The 19,479-nt window shown below is 43.8% G+C and overlaps 1 protein-coding gene across 1 annotated transcript in view; it reads right to left on the reverse strand.

The window, feature by feature from the left end:
- The window catches only part of MAOB (monoamine oxidase B), an 89,909-nt gene extending 72,031 nt beyond the window's left edge, over positions 1-17,878 (reverse strand). The window contains exon 1 of the mRNA XM_032476048.1: positions 17,705-17,878. Coding sequence (XP_032331939.1) covers positions 17,705-17,750 — 46 coding nt within the window. The 5' untranslated portion in view covers positions 17,751-17,878. The remainder of the gene's footprint in view (positions 1-17,704) is intronic.
- Between the last annotated feature and the right edge of the window lie 1,601 nt (positions 17,879-19,479).

Genomic DNA, 19,479 nt, shown 5'->3' on the forward strand with positions numbered 1-19,479 from the left:
CTTCTAGGGGAACCCAAGGCGAGATACACGTTACTCTTCCTTTCTCAAGTAATATTCATATCTTGCCCCACTAGAAAGATCTGAAGTGATCATTGGTCAGGTTATTAAAAGAAAATCTCTGTGGTTATAGGTTTAGCCAACATAGAGAGATAGATTGAGAATTAGATTTTATTGACTTGTGTTTACAAATAACGCTGTGTTTCCTTAAATTGTCACAGTAGCTACATCTTTGCATACCAGGCTGCATGGGAAGTGTGGTGGCCTTTGGAGCAGGGGTCTCTGGGGCCACTGTCTTCCCTGGGGGCTGAGACCAGCGGATTCTGGGACCTCAGCCTACAGGTGTAGAAGGAGCCGCTCCCAGTGCAGTGTTGTGGATGGGGCAACTGCAGCTTCTCCAGCCCATGGAAACAGCAACGAGGGCTTTAGAGGAGCAGAGCAGGGACAACTAGGGCTGGCAGAGACTAGCAGATGCAAAGTTCCAGAATTAGCCAAGATTTGGTGAGCAGGAAACCCTCATGTCCTCTGGGGTTCAGCTGGCATGACGGTCCTACTTAGAGGGACAGAAACGCAGACACCATGGAAGCACTGTCATCAACGTATTGAAAGCATAAAATCGAGAAACTTTGTTGGGACTCCAATATATTAATTTTTTTGGCTGAAAATTTTGTTGAGAAGAGTCGGGTCTTTCCTGAGAACAATGAACTAATGGTGTTCCTAAGCAAAAACCCACCAACTAACACACAAACACCCCAGGATGGGCAGAACTAGCACACGACTGTGTCATTTAAGGTATTATATTTTCCAAAATACACCATCCTCCTAGTTTATATTTTTAAGGATGTCCCTGATCTGAAACTCTGGGCACCAAATGCATTTCAGAACTTTGAATTTTTTTCAGATTTCAGAGACAAAACAGTACGCAGGCGTTATATTATGTAATAGCCCCAATGACAACCGAGACAGCCAGCCTGCAATTACCTGCATTATTATTGCTACCACTAATAGCAAACCAGACACATCAGTTCTCATCAGCTCCTGCTGAAAGCTGCAGGAAACACTTCCAATTTTCTGAGCTCTGGGGCATTTAGGAAATGCAGATAGGGGACTGTGGCCTGTATTATGGTAGATTAGAACCATAGCTGCTGTCAAATAAATGCTGGGACGTGGATGTCAGAAAATGGGGCAAGAGGATTCAGGGAAAACCAGGACAGCCCCTTCATCAACAATAGAATTTTGTCAGGCAACTAGGTGGTTTAATAGTTCCTAACTCATCATAACAACTATATGAAATAACTCCGAAAACAGGGACAACACAAGGGTACAAATGCAATTTAAAACGCCAAGTTCTAAACTCAGTTTTTGGAGAAAGACTTAATAAGCCGATTAATATTTACTGTGGACCTACTAGGTGGAGACACTGAGCTAGATGCTAAAAAGACAGAGCATCTGCCTTCCTAGAATTTATCCTCAGGAGGGCAGGAAAGGGATAAAACAAGGTTCCACAAGAAGGGAGAACTGGCAGTGCAGGGTAACATGCAGAAGGCTATCAGATGAGGAGATCTCCAAAAAAGTGAGTCTTAAAAGAAATTCTGAAAGATGATCAAGAGTTACTAAAGCAGGAGATGGGAAGGAGGAGCGCTAGGAAGAGACCCATATGAAAAGCAAGTACAAAGGCCAGAGACCGTGGTAGATAATAGGAGATCAGCCTCCTACGTGGTAGGCGGGGCTCAGGTCTGCAGTGTGTCTGGGCCACAGTCATCATTTTGGACTTTTGATTTTGTTTTGGGGTTTTTTTTTTTATTGAATGATCAATCGATTTACAAATTATCGATTTACAATGTTGTGTTAATTTCTGGTATCTTGGGGTAACAGGAGTAACCTCAAGAGATTTATATTTTAGAATGACTGTCCTTCCAGGAGAAAAGTCTCAAAGGATACACACCAAGTTGTTAACACAGGTCACCTCAGGAGGGTTGGGATGGGGTGAAGACTGATCGGTAATTAGCTTTGTGTTTGGACAACTTTGGGCGCATCACTTCTGACAGTAAATATTTCCTGTAGCTTTAAAACATTGCACTTGGATTTTTCCCACTAAGAAAAAATTATTCATCCTTTAGTGTAAGAATCGACTGAATGGATGAATCTTGAAGGCATTATGATAATTGAAATAAGCCAGACACGATAGGACAAATACTGTATGCTTCCACTCTGTATGAAGTTCCCAGCATAGTCAAATTCATGGAGGCAGAAAATAGAATGGAGGTTACTGGGGGCTGAGAGAAGAGTTAGTGTTTAATGCGGACAGAATTTCAATTTAGTGTAATGACAAAATTCTGAAGATGGATTGTGGTGATGGTGGCACAACAATGTGGATATACTTAATGCTACTGAACTATACACTTAAAATGGTAAATTTTATGTTGCATATACTTTATCATAAGGGAAAAGAAAAAGAACAGATTGGCCAAGGACTGGACCAAATGATGGAGACATGAAGAGCAGATTCTGAGAACTATTTTGGTCCACTTGAGGAACCCCAGGTCAGGAGGGGTATGGAGATGGTGAGGTGGATGGGTCCAAGTTCTGTTTTGAAACTGGAATAGGGCTTTAGGAATAAGAAAAGGAGAAAAGAAGAAAGTGTCTAGTATCCAAAAGCAGACCTTGAAACAAGGAGTTGGATGCTGCTAGTTTATTTGGGAGGTGACCTCAAGAAGCCCTGGTAGGGCTCTGGGGAGGTAAGACATGGAAGGGAAGGTAGGCAATAAAGGTGCAGTATTCAGCAGGCTGTCACTGTGAGTGACTGGGGCTCGATCCCCCTCAGGACCTCTGGGAGACTCTGTGGAACACACCTTGGTGACTCCAACTAAGAGGCAATTTATCAGGCCGGTCCCAGGAAGATGGCTGCTCCTGGGGGCATGAACCCCACCCCATTGCTGGCCAGTCCTTAGTGGAAGCCTACAGGGGTTCCAGTGGCCAGAGAAAGCCCTCAGGCAAAGACTTGCAGTAGTCAGGAGCCACAGGTCTCAGCAGAAGCGAGTGGGTGCCAAGGGGAGATGGTAGGACCCTTCCAATATCTGCTACCAATGTCAAGGGTCTGGACTTGAAAACTGGTCTGAAGGTGGCTCTGTTTCCCCAAACTGGGAACACTGGAGGGAAAACAAGTTAGGAGCAGGCAGAGGAGACCCAAGGAGCAGCTAGACAGGCAGGAGGGCAGCAGGAAACTGTAGAATCGTGGGAGTGATGAGAAGTGACGTTTTAAAATGCCTAGTTAATACCTAGCGCGAGAAGCTGAAAAATCTTTTCTGAGACAGTAGGAACTATTTTGGAAAACAGTATTAGTTAAATAGCAGTTCATAGGGCCTGAACACCCTTCTACTGCACTGTACCATGAGGCTCAGAAGCCAAGGATATAGGAGACAGTATTCCACTAGGCAAGTAACAGTATGAGAGAAACAAAAGCTCTCAGTGTGTCTCCACACTCCATCTCTTTCTAATTTTCCACTTCATGTAAAATTATACAAATCAGTAAACTGCGCATGCCATCTTGTAGGAGGGATGTATTTGTGGAGGGAAAAAAAAAAAACCCTAATATTGCCCTTCTTATATGTGCCGAATGATATGTAACCAAGGTCCTTTAGAAATATCGGGCAGATATTTTTGTTACTATATGTTGTGCATGTCCTTTGTTTGTTCTTCCCACGTAGCTGCAATTGTTTCCCCAGCAAGACTGAATAAGCTGTCACTTTACAAATTACTTTCAGGCAGCATTTTTCATGGTTATTGAGGTCTTCATCCATTGTATTTAAAAAATTTTGAAAAAGAACGCCAAGAATTTATATATACAATGCATGATTTGCAGACTGGTTGAAATTCTAATTGCTAACGCTTTTTTAAAATCCCTATTTTCTAAGAAAAAGTATTCAAATAGTTTAACACACACACACACACACATCTTTTCATTGGGAATTCAAAATTCACTCATGTGTTGAAGCTTAAAGATTAGTTTTAAACTTACTCTCATGCAATCTTTAAACCTACAAACTCCTTTCAAAGGAATTCATTTGTGGGAAAGGAAGGCAGATTTAAAAGATACCTGTTTACTGAAATATACCTTTAAAAGAACAAAGTAGGAGAAAAAAAAAATGCTTTCTCATTGCCATCAGCTTCTCATAGTGTTCTGCTCACCAACTAAAACCCAGAAATAAAACAAACATAAGCCCCAAATGATTTTTCTTTTGCACGCAAAATTTCCACTGGAAGCTCAGTATTGCAGATCGGCAGACTGATTTATCTACTGAAAACTCATTTCCCTTTGGACATATTCTTCCTGAAATCAGAGAAAAAAAGAATCAAGAGGAGAAACTCAGATCACAGGCAGTGTATTTTGAATGTTCTGCCTTTTATCAACTAGGACGAACCATGTGATTTCTTTTCAGATTGTGACTGTTCCTGCCGGCAACCCAATTTCTGATCAGAGAAAAGGCACTTATGACATTCCACTTACCCCTCATAAGGCCCGAAATAGCACACCACCTCTGAGTCAGACGAAAACTAGCTAGCAGAGGACACAACGCTTGGAAACCAAAATCAAAGTTGTCTTTGCATCTATCCTGATTTGCTCCAAAGGTGACCTCTTCAAAAGTGCGCGGAGGTCTCTTTCATTTGAAGAGGACATTTTTGTGCATCGATCAACAGCAGGCACAAGAAACGTAACTTCCCATCGTTTCTTGCGTGTGTGCATGTGTTAAGCTGGCACTGTTTCCTGATTGTTCATCCCTAGCACCTGGCACGTACAAGGCCCTCACGTGATGTTTTTCTAAGTGAAGGGCTAGCAGCAGACGGGCAGAGAGAGATTGGCACGATGCCAGCCAAGATCTTCCAGCAGATAGTAAATCTAAGAGGCTGAACCACAGGATGAAAAACTAACCCCCAATTTCCTTTTACAGACATTTCCATAAGTAATATGCTTCGTCATTTTCAATCGGAGAACAGAATCCTCAAGGTGTTCATGTCACCATCGTAACAGTCTAGCTCTGAAACGTTTGGTTTGGTGGGCACGGGAAGGACAGGCTCTCTCTCTCTCTGTATGGAATGGGCCAGTGTGCCGGGACTTTATACAATGCTGAATTATGTATAGCACTTGCCTTTTGGTTTTTTTTTCTTTTTAATGCTTTTCTAAACATCTTCCTCAAAATGAGCCGGTCGGAAGTGTTTCATTGTCTCCCAGCTGCTCTGCACTGCTGGGCCCGGAGCACCTTGCTTTGGGTCCCCTCCCCATTCTGCTGTGCATCAGTCATACACAAGTCAGCAGTGGAGGGGTTACCCCTCCCAGTGCTGTGTGCGTGCAATTTGAACAAAGACCTCTACTTAGAATCTTCGGGACCCAAAGCACAGGATTCCTGCCTCTCTCAATCCGGCAGAAGAGCCTTCCAGTCATTCCTAAACTTAGACTAAATGAATAGTTGTCTCTTCTGCTCAACCATAAAACCAGCAGCAGACTACTATTTTTAAAAAAGACATTATTTTTTCTGGCTTTTAAATCATGTGTTGAATCACACAGAGAATCCTGTCTCTGGTCATGATGAGTCAAAATGTTGCAACTCATTTAAACACAATTAATGGTCATTGCCAAGAAGTACAAGCAAATGATTACCTGTCAAAACTCGACAGCTCACTCCCTTGCCATCTTGATCTTCTATCCTTCTAGTTCATGTGCTCAAATCCATCTAAGATGAATATCCTTTAACCAGAGAACCTCAGTTTATTAACCTTTCCACTCAAATACTACCAACAGCCCTGCCACAGCCTCACTTTTTCCCTTGTCCATCTGGGATTCCATCCTCTATTTTTATCTCTACTTTCACTTTCAGTATCTTCAATTCCCTGTGAGAAATCCTAAGGAAAGCTGCATGAAATGGCTGTAGGATTAGGGGAAGAATAGAGGTCCACACCAACAGCACCATTTTACTAAGAACCCAGAAGCTGAGCTGGATCCAAAATGGTAGCCTGGAATAGATGGATGGCTCCTGTCTGTATCATCCAGTCTTCATAGGTTAGGGATATGTGTTTCACAGTTTATCCTTTGGCTGCACTGCCACAGATTTCTCCAGTAAAGGAAGAAATCCACATTTATAGCAATTCCAGATCAAAGGGCATGCATCTCAACTCTAAATTAGCCCACAGAGTAGTGAGAGAAGAAGTGAATTCCCCAGAGCTTGTCTGGTCCATTGTAGCGCTCAGCCTCCATCCTCCACCCCTGTTCCAGGGACCCCCAGGGCACCTAAGAGAGGTTATCCAGAACTGATAAAGCTCAGCACCCTCCCCAGCCCTGTTGGCTTCTTGCATCCTGGAAAATGCCCAGTCCTTTAATGGCCTCCTCCATCTCCAACTGACTGAAGCTCTGTGGTCAGAATATCTTGTGATGTGCAGACCAAAAATGCTGTTCGATTATCATCTGTCTAGATTAGGGTCCATGGCAAGAAGCTTCTGAGACTGATTTGCATCTAGAAAGCTTTATCGGGGTTCAACAGGAGTGGAAAAAAAAAGTAAGGGAAACAAGATTGGGCAGAGGGAGAAGCTGAACTGAGATGCGGTCACAACAATGGTTTTAGTCAATCCTACAGGGAGCTCCAGAGCTGAGATGGCCCTGGCAAGGGGGTCTAGTCTCTATACCCACACATCTGCTGCAGGGAAGTCAGCTCCCCTCAGTCGAGGGCAATTTTGAGAGAGGGACTCAGCTGTGAACCAGCAGCAGGCAACGCTCTCAGCAGGTGGATCAATAACTGCCCTGCGGGGGCTTGGGCAGCCCACTACAGCATCCACCACGCTGTCACTTTAGGGTCAATGGTAAGAAGATCAAACCTGAAATCTCAATGCCCTATGTATATTAAATGTAGATTTAAGTTTCAACCTCTTAAAGCTATACTTCAAGCAAGAATATCTTAATTGGCTACTTATCTCTCCAATAAATCCTATCACCAAGTCTTCAGGTCCTCTGAGGCCCTAAGGTGAAGCTGCCAGCCTCCTCTCCTCTGTGTCATCTGAACCAGCTGCACTTGCCTTTTTCAGCCTCCACCACCCCTCAGAGCATTCACCTGTGTGTAGCGGTAGGTGACTCCCTCTGCTTGGTGTACCCTTCAAAGATGGAAACATGTATTACTCATCTGTGTATTCCCACACCTAGCCCAATGCTTGGTAAATAGGGCCCTCGAAAAGGGTTTACTCAGTGGATGCACAAATCAACAGATGAGCAAACTTGACTCCTTTTTCTCCCATGCAGAAACAACAAAATAACACACTTTCAATGAAATGAGGATAAGTCATTTGAGTGTACGCCTTCAGGTGTGTCTATCATCAGTGCTTAACTAGGGAGGTTTCACTTTAACTGGCGTAGCATGGAAGGGCAATTCTGAAACAGCCAACGATATCTTTTAAGACTCCTAAATAAACCAAAATCTAACCCAGGAGTTGAATGCAAACTAGAGAGGAAATTAAAATGTAAAACACGAAAGAGCTGTTTGATCAGCTTTTACAATAGACTGTGGACAAAGGCCATATTCACGTCTTATCTAGATGGCTAAAAATAATTAATCATAGAAAATGGTTTGCTACAGGACTATTCTTTTTTCTTTCCTGTACTGAGACTGGAAAGATAATTTGCAACAGAATTATCTCATTAATGATGTCCAACTTCCAGAAGTACAGGCTAAATGGGATTCAAAAAATTCTAAAGCACTATAAAAAAATACGTTCCTAGTAAATAATGGTAGACACAAGCATGAATTGTAAAAAGTGACACCACTGACATTTTTAAAAAACTCAAGATAGTTTACAAAAACGAATACCTACAATTTCATTAAATTACAGCTCCAAACTGGTGAAGAACCATGGTCTTCTCTGTTTTGTGTCAGAGAGGGAAAAATACTGGTTTCCTATTGAAGTAACTAAGATGTTCACTATTAAAATTCCACCTTAAATTGATAAAACTTTCTTGGCTTGACAATTTTGCAATCATTACTAAACACCTTTAAAAAGAGACTCCTAACACTTATTTCTAGAAATTTCTTAAATAAATACTCATAATTATGCACAAAGGTTTAGGTATAAGGATATTCATAATAGATTTGTTTAAAATAGCAGAAATTTGGAAACACCAATGTTCATCAATAGAAGACTGGTAAATAAATACAATCATATGAAATAATATAAGGTTATCAAGATCATACATAAGAAGAATATTTAAGATACAATTAAACATTCATAATATGTTATTATTTATTTAAAAGGGACTGCCAGTGAGTATGGTTAATATAGTAAATGGTTTGCAAAAAAATATATATATATATAGGTGACAATAATAACAGTGAATTTTTTTTGTGGGGGATCAATCATAGATGATTTCATTTTCTTTCTGATCTTTTCCATAATTTACAGATTTTCACCATAAATACGTATTATTTCTGCAGCTAGTATTATTTTTTAAATGTTCCCACCTCTCCAAAAAAAAAAATTTCCTTAAACTGTAAATAACCAAAAAGGATTGTGATTTCATTTTTCATTTACATCAGTGGCCTTTCCTCCTCAAAATTTTCGAGGGAACTTTGGTTATTCATTAACTTAATTATTAATTCTTCACTTTACTGCAAGTCATCTGAAAAAGAGGCCCTGTTGGATAACAAAACTTTTCCAAAGAGCTTGTTGCTTTTCATGTCAAAAACTGGAAAAGAACCCAAAGAAATGAAATAGAACTAAACATAATTATAAAGACACAATTTCAGACAGAAACCCAACTGGGATCATAGAAATCAAAAAGGAGCTCCAACTCCAAAGGATGAGGTCAGGGTTCCAAATTCACTATAAAAGAATCTTTGGAAATATTTGCAAGGTAAACACAAAGAGGGGATTATTTAGGATGGAAGGAGAGCAAATAAAACTAAGGACCTAGAAGGACACCTTCACCATTGTGCAATTCTGATAAATGAAATGAGGATGATGAGTCCAGAGTGAAACATGGCTCAGGTAAGGGATGATTAACGTAAGATCAAGAGCTTAAGCTTCTGACATGAAGTGGAAATTAACTAGAACATGACATTTAAGATGCCATTAAACAGAGACTATGGTCACATGACTAACATTTGAAAGGTCAAACCTACCTGAGGTTGCTTTCTGATTTTGCCCTCTCCCTCACAAAACAACAGGTTTCAATGACAATTTTTACATTACCAAATAGGATGAACTATTCACTTTGTGTTTGAGATTGCCCAAGATGTGTTTGCCATTTAGTAAGCTGGGTCACCACCCTTAGGAATAAAATCTCTTTGATTTTATTTTTTTTAAAAAAAAGGAAAATTTGAAATACAGTCAAGTCCTTCAATTCCAAATACAAAACTTCAGGGGGGAAACATTAATTACTTTTTGGTGATACTTCTTTTCTGGGTATGTTTCAGCAAGATAGAAGAAAGGAGACTGTACCATTGAAGAACTTCCCTTTTCATTCTTGCCTCCTCTCTCCCCCTTTCTCTTGCAAGCTGTCTTGAGCTTCAGGATAACCCAATTCATGATAATCAGCTGATCACCTCTCAATCTGTCCCTGAATTTCTACCCATCCCTTGGCTTCCTTCTAGGGTTGCCCTCTTGCACCTATCGGGCACACCACTGTCCACCCTATCTTGACAGCAAAAATTGTCAATGCTCCCCTATTTCCAATCACAGAAAACCGAAGCTAACTCACTTTGCTTTTCAATGTTTCATTGTTTGATCCCACCCTCCTTCTTCTAACTTTATTACCCAAGTCTCCCCATCCTCTTAGTCTAGACTTGCTGCATTTTCTACCTTCCTATAAGTAGAAATATCACCTGTTAACTGGAGCCAATAGACTTATGATTTCTATTGTTCCTCCCATCTTAGGAACCTCTCTCTTCTCCACTCACCTCAAATCTTGACTGTTCTTCAGGACCTGTTCAAATTCTATTCCCTTAATGAAAACTTCGCCAATTCCTGGGGTCTTCAGTGATTTCTTCTATCTAACTTAGTCCTTGGGTCCCACAATACAGAACTCAATTCAATTATTTATTATTTCTAGTAATTTCTTATTGCTTGTATGTGCTGGTCTTGTGCCTCCAATTGCATTTTAAGTTTTCTGAGGGTAAGAACTTGGTCTTACTCTTTTTCTATATCTAAGTAAACAGACACATGCTGACTCTAGAACATTGCTTACTGGGATTTGGTTTTATGCAGTGTGGTTATTTACTGAATTAACTGAAGATGGACCCATTGTGCGAACTTGAAAGTAGAAACAGCGCATTTGAAATATTGGTAATTTTTCTCTTCCACCCAGCATTATTTGGTCAGGTTCTTGGTCCAATCACATTTCCTCCTGAGGGTTCATCCCCCAGGGCAGTAATTTTATTCAAAAGAAGTGGCTGTGAGGCCTGGAATCAGCTCTTTGGTGTCTCTTGGTCTGCTTTTCCTTGGACGGAAAACCAGACGTTCTCATCAGTAGGTAAAACTCTAAAGATGATCTCATCTTCAGTCACCAATGTTTCTATTAGAGAAAACTTTTTTGGGGGGCTCAGAAGAAGTTTATGTGATCTGGATGTTCAAAGTGAGGAAAGAATTTTATACCATTATCAAGGGAAATCATGACTTTTATTCAGAGACATTACTGAAAAATGAAGCCTAACAAACTTGGGGCCCTTGCGAAATGGGAACGCTGCACATTGAACCTGAGCAAATCTCCGATGCATTTTTATGGGGACAAAAACCCTCACTCTGAACATGACCTCTCAACTGAGCCCATTTTGGGGATGGAGACAAGTATTTGATTTTGTACGTTTCCAGGATCCCCTCAGTTAAGTACTGCCTGTTAGTTTGTAAAAATGATAAAGTTAATGTTATTGAACATTCCAGAAGGTAGCCCCAAGGCCATCATTCCTCATTTGACACATAGATCTGGAGGCTGAGGAAACAGGTAACTAGTCCAAGCTACACAGTTAAGGACACGGGTCTGAATCCAGGATCTGACCTCAAGCCTTGGGCTCCAGAGTCCTTGCATTTAACTTCCGTGTTACTCTGCTTCCTCTAGGAGGTGAAAGGTTAACTCCATTCTTTCAATAGATTTTGGGTTGTGGGGCCTACTTTTCCTGGTTCCAAAGCCTATCAAAGCCCATGATCGTCATTAAGGGATTCGATCAATTTCATTCAATTTCTGGGAGTTAGGGTAAGCCGGTTTCTTTGCTAAACGCCAGAGATCGGGAGATACATTATACAAAGTCCCTGATTTTAAACAGCCTATGATCAGGTAAGGGTTCACAGCTGCTTAAACAGGTAATTTAAATTAAACATGGTAAATGAGATACAGTAATAGAGATCCACATGGAACACTGCTAAGACTGTAAGCATAATGTCCACCAAATCCAAAGATGACACTAAAGTTAGTGGTAGTTCTCACATGGAATCACATGCAACTGTACACATTTCGTTTGTCTCAAGTAGTGATGACATCTGCCACTATACTATGATCTTGTCACCTGTAATAACTTAATATTTACTAATTTTAAACGTCCTTTAAACTGCAGAAGTTCTAATTCATTGTCATCAGTCGAGTGCCTGTGCACATACAGTCTGAATCTTGAGAGGAATAAGGAAATATACTAACATTAGAATTTGGTGATAGCAATCTTAGTTGTCATTCGTGATGTCTGGAGAAACACTTGAAGCTGAAAAATTATATGGACTTCATCATGCCAATAGACCGTGAAAATGCTACTAAGGTCCAAAACATTAACGAAATAAGTTAGACACTAAATGATCTCTTCAAGTTCATAAGATAAATTTGACGCAGAGGCCACCTGAGTATTTATTGTCAAAAATGCAGGAATCATTAGAACAGCTGATTGTTAGTTATAAGCTGAGGATTTTTAAACAAACTTTGATGACATATATATCAGTTGCATTACTAAAATGCTCTTAATGTGTGTGTCTTTCCAGCCATGTCAGTGTGAAGCAATGATAGCAAAACAAATTCTAAGTTATTGTTACAGAGACAGTGGCTGCCCTGATGTTGGGTAAAGGTTAAGAGACTGGAATTACCTTCTCCTGCAATAACATTTTCAGCAGTGGTAGATCACAGAGGTTAAGAGCAGAGTGTTTACCCTGGTTCCACCACTAACTAGCGGTGCCACCTTAGGCAAAATTGATACCCTTTCCATGCCTTGGTTTTCTCATCTGGAAAACAGGGATACTAAAGCTATCTACTTCAAAAAGTGGATCAGAGGATTAAAAGAGAAAATGCCTATAAAGTGCTTGCAATGGGGCTTGGCTTCCAGCAAACACACAGGGAGATCTTGGCTATTACTGTTACCAGGCTGACAAAGTGGCCACTAATCCAAAGTGTCAGTGTGCCAGTCGACTCCACCATCAAACTTTGGGTTGAGGAGGTTGCCAGTGGTTGTGCACACACATGCATTGGCTAATACACACACACACACACACACACACACACAGACACACACACACACACACACACACACACACATACACACACACACACTCGTGGAATATTATCCTGTAACAAGGATGCTGCTTTGAAGCCCTATTTTCTTGGCTTCTGTATGATTTATTAACACAGCTGATGCAAGAAAGCCAGCAGCTAAATTGAAAGAAAAATCATAAACTCCAATCATTTAAAATCTGTGTTGAAGAGATAAACATGTCGGAAATTCTAAACGCAGAACACATTTCTGCATGAAGACTTTGAATTCATTTGGTGCCCAGCAGATGCTAATAGCACCTCTCTGTTACTCAATTTAACATATAAACATATAAACAGCACTCAACATGCTGGCTCTTGTAGTATTTATTATTATGCAAGAATTAACATTATTAAATAAATAAATAATATTCCCACTTATTAGTCATGCATTTTTTAATTATTATTATCATTAAGACAGGACTCAGGTGGCTGAAATGAGGACCAGGTCAGAATCGGAATAACAGCCAGGCTGGGGTAGGGATGAAATACAGATCTATGGCTGCCAAAATTTCTCCTGATGAGGAATCCAGTGGATCCCAGAGCCCGGGGTGAGCCTGAGCTCCTCAGGCCCCTCACTGGAGGCAATAAAGGGATAGGCTGGGGCAAGGCGAGGCTGGAACCAGGCAGGTCCCTACCGATGCTTGCATGTAAAACTCGCATCCTGTTGCCACCTTATACATGCCTCACAGCAAGAAAAATGACTGGTTAGCAAGGAGGAAGAAGAGATTACACAGAGATGCCTGCCTCCACTCTCACAGATTAAAAAACCCTGGAAGCCAAAAAAGGGTGTATTTTCCAAAAGGTACAAATGGAAGCCATAATGACCACTGTGTACCTTACTTCCTGCGCATTCTTTCTAAACAACGTCTCCACCAATAAAGGCACCGGGAGTCCCATTTCAAAGATAAGGCAGCTGAAGAGCAGAGGCGTGATGGAAATTTTAAGGTGACACAGTAGTAAGTGCAGGAAATGGGACTGATAACGAGTCTGTTTGATGTGTGATGGATGCTGTTTGAACACTGCCATACTGCCTCTCTCCAGCCTCTCCTTGACTGGGCTGTACAAATTTCCAAGCACTTCTGTACAATTACTATTTTTTTAGAACATTCAGGTGGGTCATAGGAGCCCAGGGGAGTTCTTCATCTTTCTTCATCAGAGATGAGGAGGGGGCTTTGTCATTAACACGCAGGCCACATCTGCCTATCTGTCGTGTCCCTCAACTCATGACCCCTTCTGGGCCCTCTCTGTCGCCCCCTGCCCAGGCCAGTCCCGCCAGCCCGCAGCATGCTTGCCCTCCTGGCCGCACGGATCACCTCCCAGGTGTCAGTTACCATCTGGAAGGCTGACTTCGACTCTTTCAGGCTCTTAGCCAAGTTCCTGCCACCCTCAGATGGCCAGATCTCCTCCCTCAAGCCTGGAAAAAAACATGTTCTCCTTTCTGCTTCATGTTTCCCTTTTTTAGCTTTTATTTGGAGCCTTGAGCAAGCGCCATTTCAGAATTGCAAAAGATAGTTTCCATGGTTCTACCAAAACCAAACATTAAAGCCGAGACTCAGGACAGAAGCAATACGCTGCTGTCCAACTCCATGTGGGAAATGCCATCACTCTGCCAAGTCTCCAGAGATGACCTGCTCCTTGGGTGAAAGAAATTTGAGTATGTGTGCACTTAAGTACTACACACATTTCAAAAAAGCTGTTCTATACTTGCCTTGGAATTTTTCAAACATTAAAAAAGAAAGTTATAGATTAACCAGCTGTACCCCCAGTACATCTTTGCTTATCCCAAAGGGAGTGATTAAAATTTGCTGACGGCTTTGAAAACTATCAGAGAATTGCCAGAATGTCCCAAGTTTAATAATTAACAAAGTTAAAAAACCAGAGTCGAATTCTAGACTTTTAAACCATTGCGTCGGTCACCTACTGGTTCTAAAACTCCGATTTGATCACTTTCCCCATTCTCAATATGATTTGGCAGGAAATGCAAAAGTGAATGGGTGTGAATTTCAGATCCAGTCAGTTGCTACTTTGTTGGTGTAAAGTAAAAGTTCGTTAATTCAACACATTTATTGGGTGCTAACTGGGTCAGGCAGAGCCCTGGAGTTGGGGGTTAGGAGTTCTCTAGGAGAAAAAGAGACACCTCCCCGGGGCTCTAGAGACTTACAGCCTACTGGAGGACAAAGCTGTTGGCTGAGAAATTATACTAATATGTGAACAATTAAAAACTCATGGCAAAGAACAAGATGGCAGAGGGAAGTTAAACAAAGGCATCGAATCCCATTGGGAGGGATTTGGGAAGGGAAGACTGCCCCAGGGAAACGACACCTGAGCTAAGATCTGAGGTTAACGAAGTGTTTTTCAGTTACTCAGTTTCTTCATCTCTCTCATCAAACTATAGAGAATGACTGAAACATCTCCCTCCCTGTGGAGGGGGTAAGCACCCTCTCATCCAGTTCTGCCCTGGGCATCCCCTCTTCTCTCTCCACTCTCGGTTTGGGTCATTTCAGATGGCTTCAACTAAAACTGCTCTGTCACACAAATCTGCAAGCCCAGCTTCTTCCTTGCCTTTCCACCTGCTAGACATCTCTCCCTGGGCATCCTCCCAGCACCTCCAACTCTAGATCTTTCCTCCAAACTTGCTCCTCTTCTTCCGCATGTCCCACTTTTTGCATCACCATATTCTCGTCACTTGAAACATGTCACTCTGTGAATGAAAAATTCTCAGTGGCTGTTCATCATCCACAGAAGGAACTAAATCTTTTGGGATGATATACAAGGCTCCCCACAAGTCCCCCCAACTCTCCACACTGAAGTTCTTACGATTTCCTAACCATGCTGCAATCTTCTTTCCCATATTTGTGATTTTATATAAGCTGTTCCTTAGCTTCAAATACTTTCTTCATCCAGTCCCCTAGTGAATCCATATTCACTCCTTCAGACCTACATCAAATGTCACCGCCTCTGTGAAGTCTGCCCAGATATTCTCAGGCAGATTTCAACATTCACCTTTCATAACTATTCACCTTTCATTAGTATTAATTGTTCATGGCTCTGCCTCCCCCATCAGCTGGTTGAGTCCCCCAGGGGCAATGGCTCTGTATAATTCATCTTTCATTCCCTTTGGGATAAGGTGTGGGACAGGAAGCAAATGTTCATTGAATGAATGGTTAACCAGTGAATGAGTGGACCCCTTTTGTGGCATCTACCACTTTCTAACTTGTATTGTCTTCGGGTACCTCATCTCCCTTCCTGGATTGACAAATCTTCCGGGGCAAGAATAATGGGATTGATTTTTCCACGGTCTACCACAGCCTACCCTAATGTCTATGCCCTGAATAAATGAGCAAGACCCTCGTAAGACCTTGTGTCATACATCTGACTTTGCAATGCCATCTTCACACATATTGCCTCACTTGCCTTCTACCACCACCCTGTAATGTAGCTATGACCCTGTATGTATAATTGGTGTTATCCTCATGTAGCAGATAAAGCAATTGCATAAGGCCTGCTTTCTTGGTTTCTAGAACAATGCCCATTCCACGTAACATGCTTGAGAAGTCAGATCTACTCATCAGTCCCTTGTTTGGAGAATTTGGGGCTGAATATGGAGATTCACCACCACTGTAAAAATAGCTAAACACTTTCCATAGAAGTCTAACGTGAATAAGCTTGAGTGAGCTTGAAGCTTTAGAGCGTGAATAAGAAAAGTCAAAATAAACGGGGTGGGGAATAGAAGAATCTGACCCCATTAGACATATTTTGGGCAAGAAAAGGACTTTGGGGGACTGGAAAGAGAATCCTCAGTTTCCATAATATGGGTGCTGTGCAAGGCAGCATGGAGAAGCACCTAGTAATATTTTCTAGAACACCTAGGTAGATAAGTTTTTAAGTCCAAGTTCCTTTAGTAGAGAAGATGTCAAAAATACTGAAAGAAAACTCAGCCTTGGTCCATCTCAGCGTGCTGTTGTGATTATGCATCTGTGCACCTGGCAGGGGTGCGCTCAGGAGGACCAGGCAGACAGAAGTGGTAGCCTGAGATCTGACTCAAAGGTGAAGAAAGCTGGAGTGGAGGAGCAGGAGAGAACCAGGGGCAGCACCCAACATTCAACACCTTGGTTTCTTCTCCTGGGCAAAAGAGAGTCAGGGCACCTCTGCCCTGCAGGCCTCAAAGGGAGCAAGACGGAGTCTCGCCCCTGAGATCTGGTGAGCCCTGCTCCTGAGATCTGGTTAGGGCACATCCTAGCCCACACACCCACGGATTTTAGAGGTGTCCTAATTACTGCCCAAGCACCAGGAGGTCCTGGGGGTTTGGCCAAAGCATCCCCAGTTGTCTGTTAGCATTGCTTATTTCCACTGACCCCACTTCAAGTGATCCACCTGACCCTCCTCCTCTGAAGGTAGTTTCCCCCACTGTCCACATTCCTCTTCTGGCTTCTATTTCTGGGGGCCCCTGCTGTGCACACTGCCCCCCATGTCCCATGTTTGAGAGGGTAATTTCTGTCCCCATTCTGCTGGGCGACTTGGCCACCCTCTAACTGCGTGAAGGGGGAGGGGAATGAGAGAAGAGGCATTTGACAAGAAAGCCCTGCAGCCCCAGGTCCCAAGGCAATCATGGAACCACAGAGAATCAGGGTCAGGAGGGTCTCCGGCAATCGACTGCCCCCGGGGCGAATGCCTTGTTTCTGAACGGGGAAATGTTCAAGGTCGTTTTCCTGGTGCCAGAATAACAGCACGTAGCCGTGCACGCCTGCTCCAAGTAAGGGCGCAGAGCGTTCAGGGCAGGTTGGGGCAAAATGACTGACCTTTGCTTGGGGCAAGTGACTGACCTTTGGGACATCCCCTACGAAGAGCCCATCTCCTGCCCACTCTGTTTCTCCTCGCTTCTAAAATTCCAGCAAGCGCTGGCTTGGCAGCTTTCCGGGGGAGAAGTTCAAATTCTGGCCCCAGACCTTGAACAGACTTCCAGCCCCCGGCTCCTGTCCAGGGACGCACCAAATCCTTCCCCCAGGGAGGATTCCGGGTGCGGAACTCGGGACCCGCTAGATCCCCGCCGGCGTTTGGAGAGTCTAGGGGCTCCTGGGGGGCACCCCTCCCTCCGGCAGCCCCGCGCGCCTCCCGGGGCGGCCACTTGTCGGAGCCCGGGAGAAGGAAGGAGGGTGCGCAGCCGCGACTGACCTGAGATGCCGCCCCCCACCACGATCACGTCGCATTTGCTGCTCATGGCGCTCGCCCCTCTCCGGGTGGCCCCGGTGCCAGCCGCTCCGGTCTCTGGATCTCGGCCCCCGCCCGCTGCGCTGCCCCCGCGCACCCGCGCCTCCGCCGAGCGGCTATATTGCCCGCCCAGGGCGTCTGGTCGCGGAGCCCCGCCCGCCCGCCTACGCGCTGGCCGGTTGGAGCGCACCGCCACCGCCACCGCCACCGCCCCCGCCCCCGCCCGGAGCTCCGCAGCGCAGACCTGGGGAGGGTGGACGCCTGGGCAGACCGGCCACCCGGGGCCTCCAAGAGCCCGTCCCCGGGGCCACCGCCCCTTGGCCTAATGCACGGTATTTTCCCATCAGCCTCCCTAGAGCGCTCCTCAGCTTGGGGGCTGGGAGGGTGGTGTGTCTTCCTCCAGCACCCCAGTTACTGGACAGGAGCAAAAGAATAGCAGCCATTAATGGAGCGCTTTTCTGCTGGCAAGCACTGTACTAAGCACTTTATGTGCATGATTCCAGTTAAACCTTACAACAGCCCATTTTACAGATGAGGAAAGCGAGATAAAGGAGTTACCGAGGGACAAAGGCAAGATAAAAAGATAAGAAATTTTTTTTTAAAAGCCAAGAAGATTCCAAGACCCTCCTTCATCTACCACACAGTACTGCCATTATCTGGGCATATACCTGAGTGGAATTTACAACCCCTCTCATCCTCCTTCCAAATGCCCACTTCTCTCCCCACTTTCCTTTCTTTATGCCCACAAGGATCTCCAGAATGCTCTTCTCTAGTATTGCAAATACAACACCTAAAGACTATCTTAAACTGTCTCCTGCTTGCAAGCGAGCCAAACAGCCAACTGCTCCTGGAGCAACCCAGTATCCCCGTGTTGGGAGCTGTTGACGCAGGAGCCCAGGAAACTGGTGGTGTGAGGACGCGGCTTTGGGTGGGTGAGGCGGAATGGAATTCAGAGGGGAGTTATTTATGGCCCTGGGATGTGGGCTTTGGCTTTGCCAAACATGGGGATGATTCAACAAGATTACAGGTATTTAAGCTGAGGTAGCTCCAAATAAAACAGAGATCTATTTCTTCAGACCACTAGGAAAGCCACTCTGAGAGCTGAAAGTGGAAAGAAGCCATGTAGGCTGGCCTGTCAAGAAATAATTGTGGGAAGTGCTTCTATTCAGACTAGGGGGCGCTGTGGACCTGATGGGGGGTACTGGTTCCAGGTCTGGTGAATTGATGAGACACTGAAGCAAACCTGCATCTCATCCCACCCCAGTCCGTGTATCCACTTGCTGCCAAAGTATTCGGAGCTTCTGCTGTCTTCAGACTAGAAGAGGGTTTGGGTATGTCTGTGACTGAGAAGTCACTGGTGGCAGAGAATGTCTTGGTCCAGCTCTAACTTGAATTCTAGAAACTTTCATCTCTCCTGCTTTGGTACAAAACAGCCCCTGTGCTTGAATGTTGAGCCCATGTCCCCACTGCCTTACCCGGCAGACAGCCTATGTTGCCCTTCTCCTGGTCAGGACTCACCCATCCACGTCCATCCACAGACCCCTGAAGCTTCGGGCTCCTTAGCTGTGGCCACTCTGTCCCCTCACCTAGCCTACAAGTGACTTACATGTCCAGGAGGGTGGGGTGGGATGGGTGGAGAGGATACGTGTACAAGCTGCTTCATATGTCTTTTGCTTGGTTCCAGCAATGCAAAGTCAGCCAGAGGCCTGGGCATATAAAGCTTGAGTCCATTGCAGGCT

The sequence above is a fragment of the Camelus ferus genome, chromosome X (genome assembly GCF_009834535.1).
Source record: "Camelus ferus isolate YT-003-E chromosome X, BCGSAC_Cfer_1.0, whole genome shotgun sequence".
Taxonomy (NCBI): Eukaryota; Metazoa; Chordata; class Mammalia; order Artiodactyla; family Camelidae; genus Camelus; species Camelus ferus.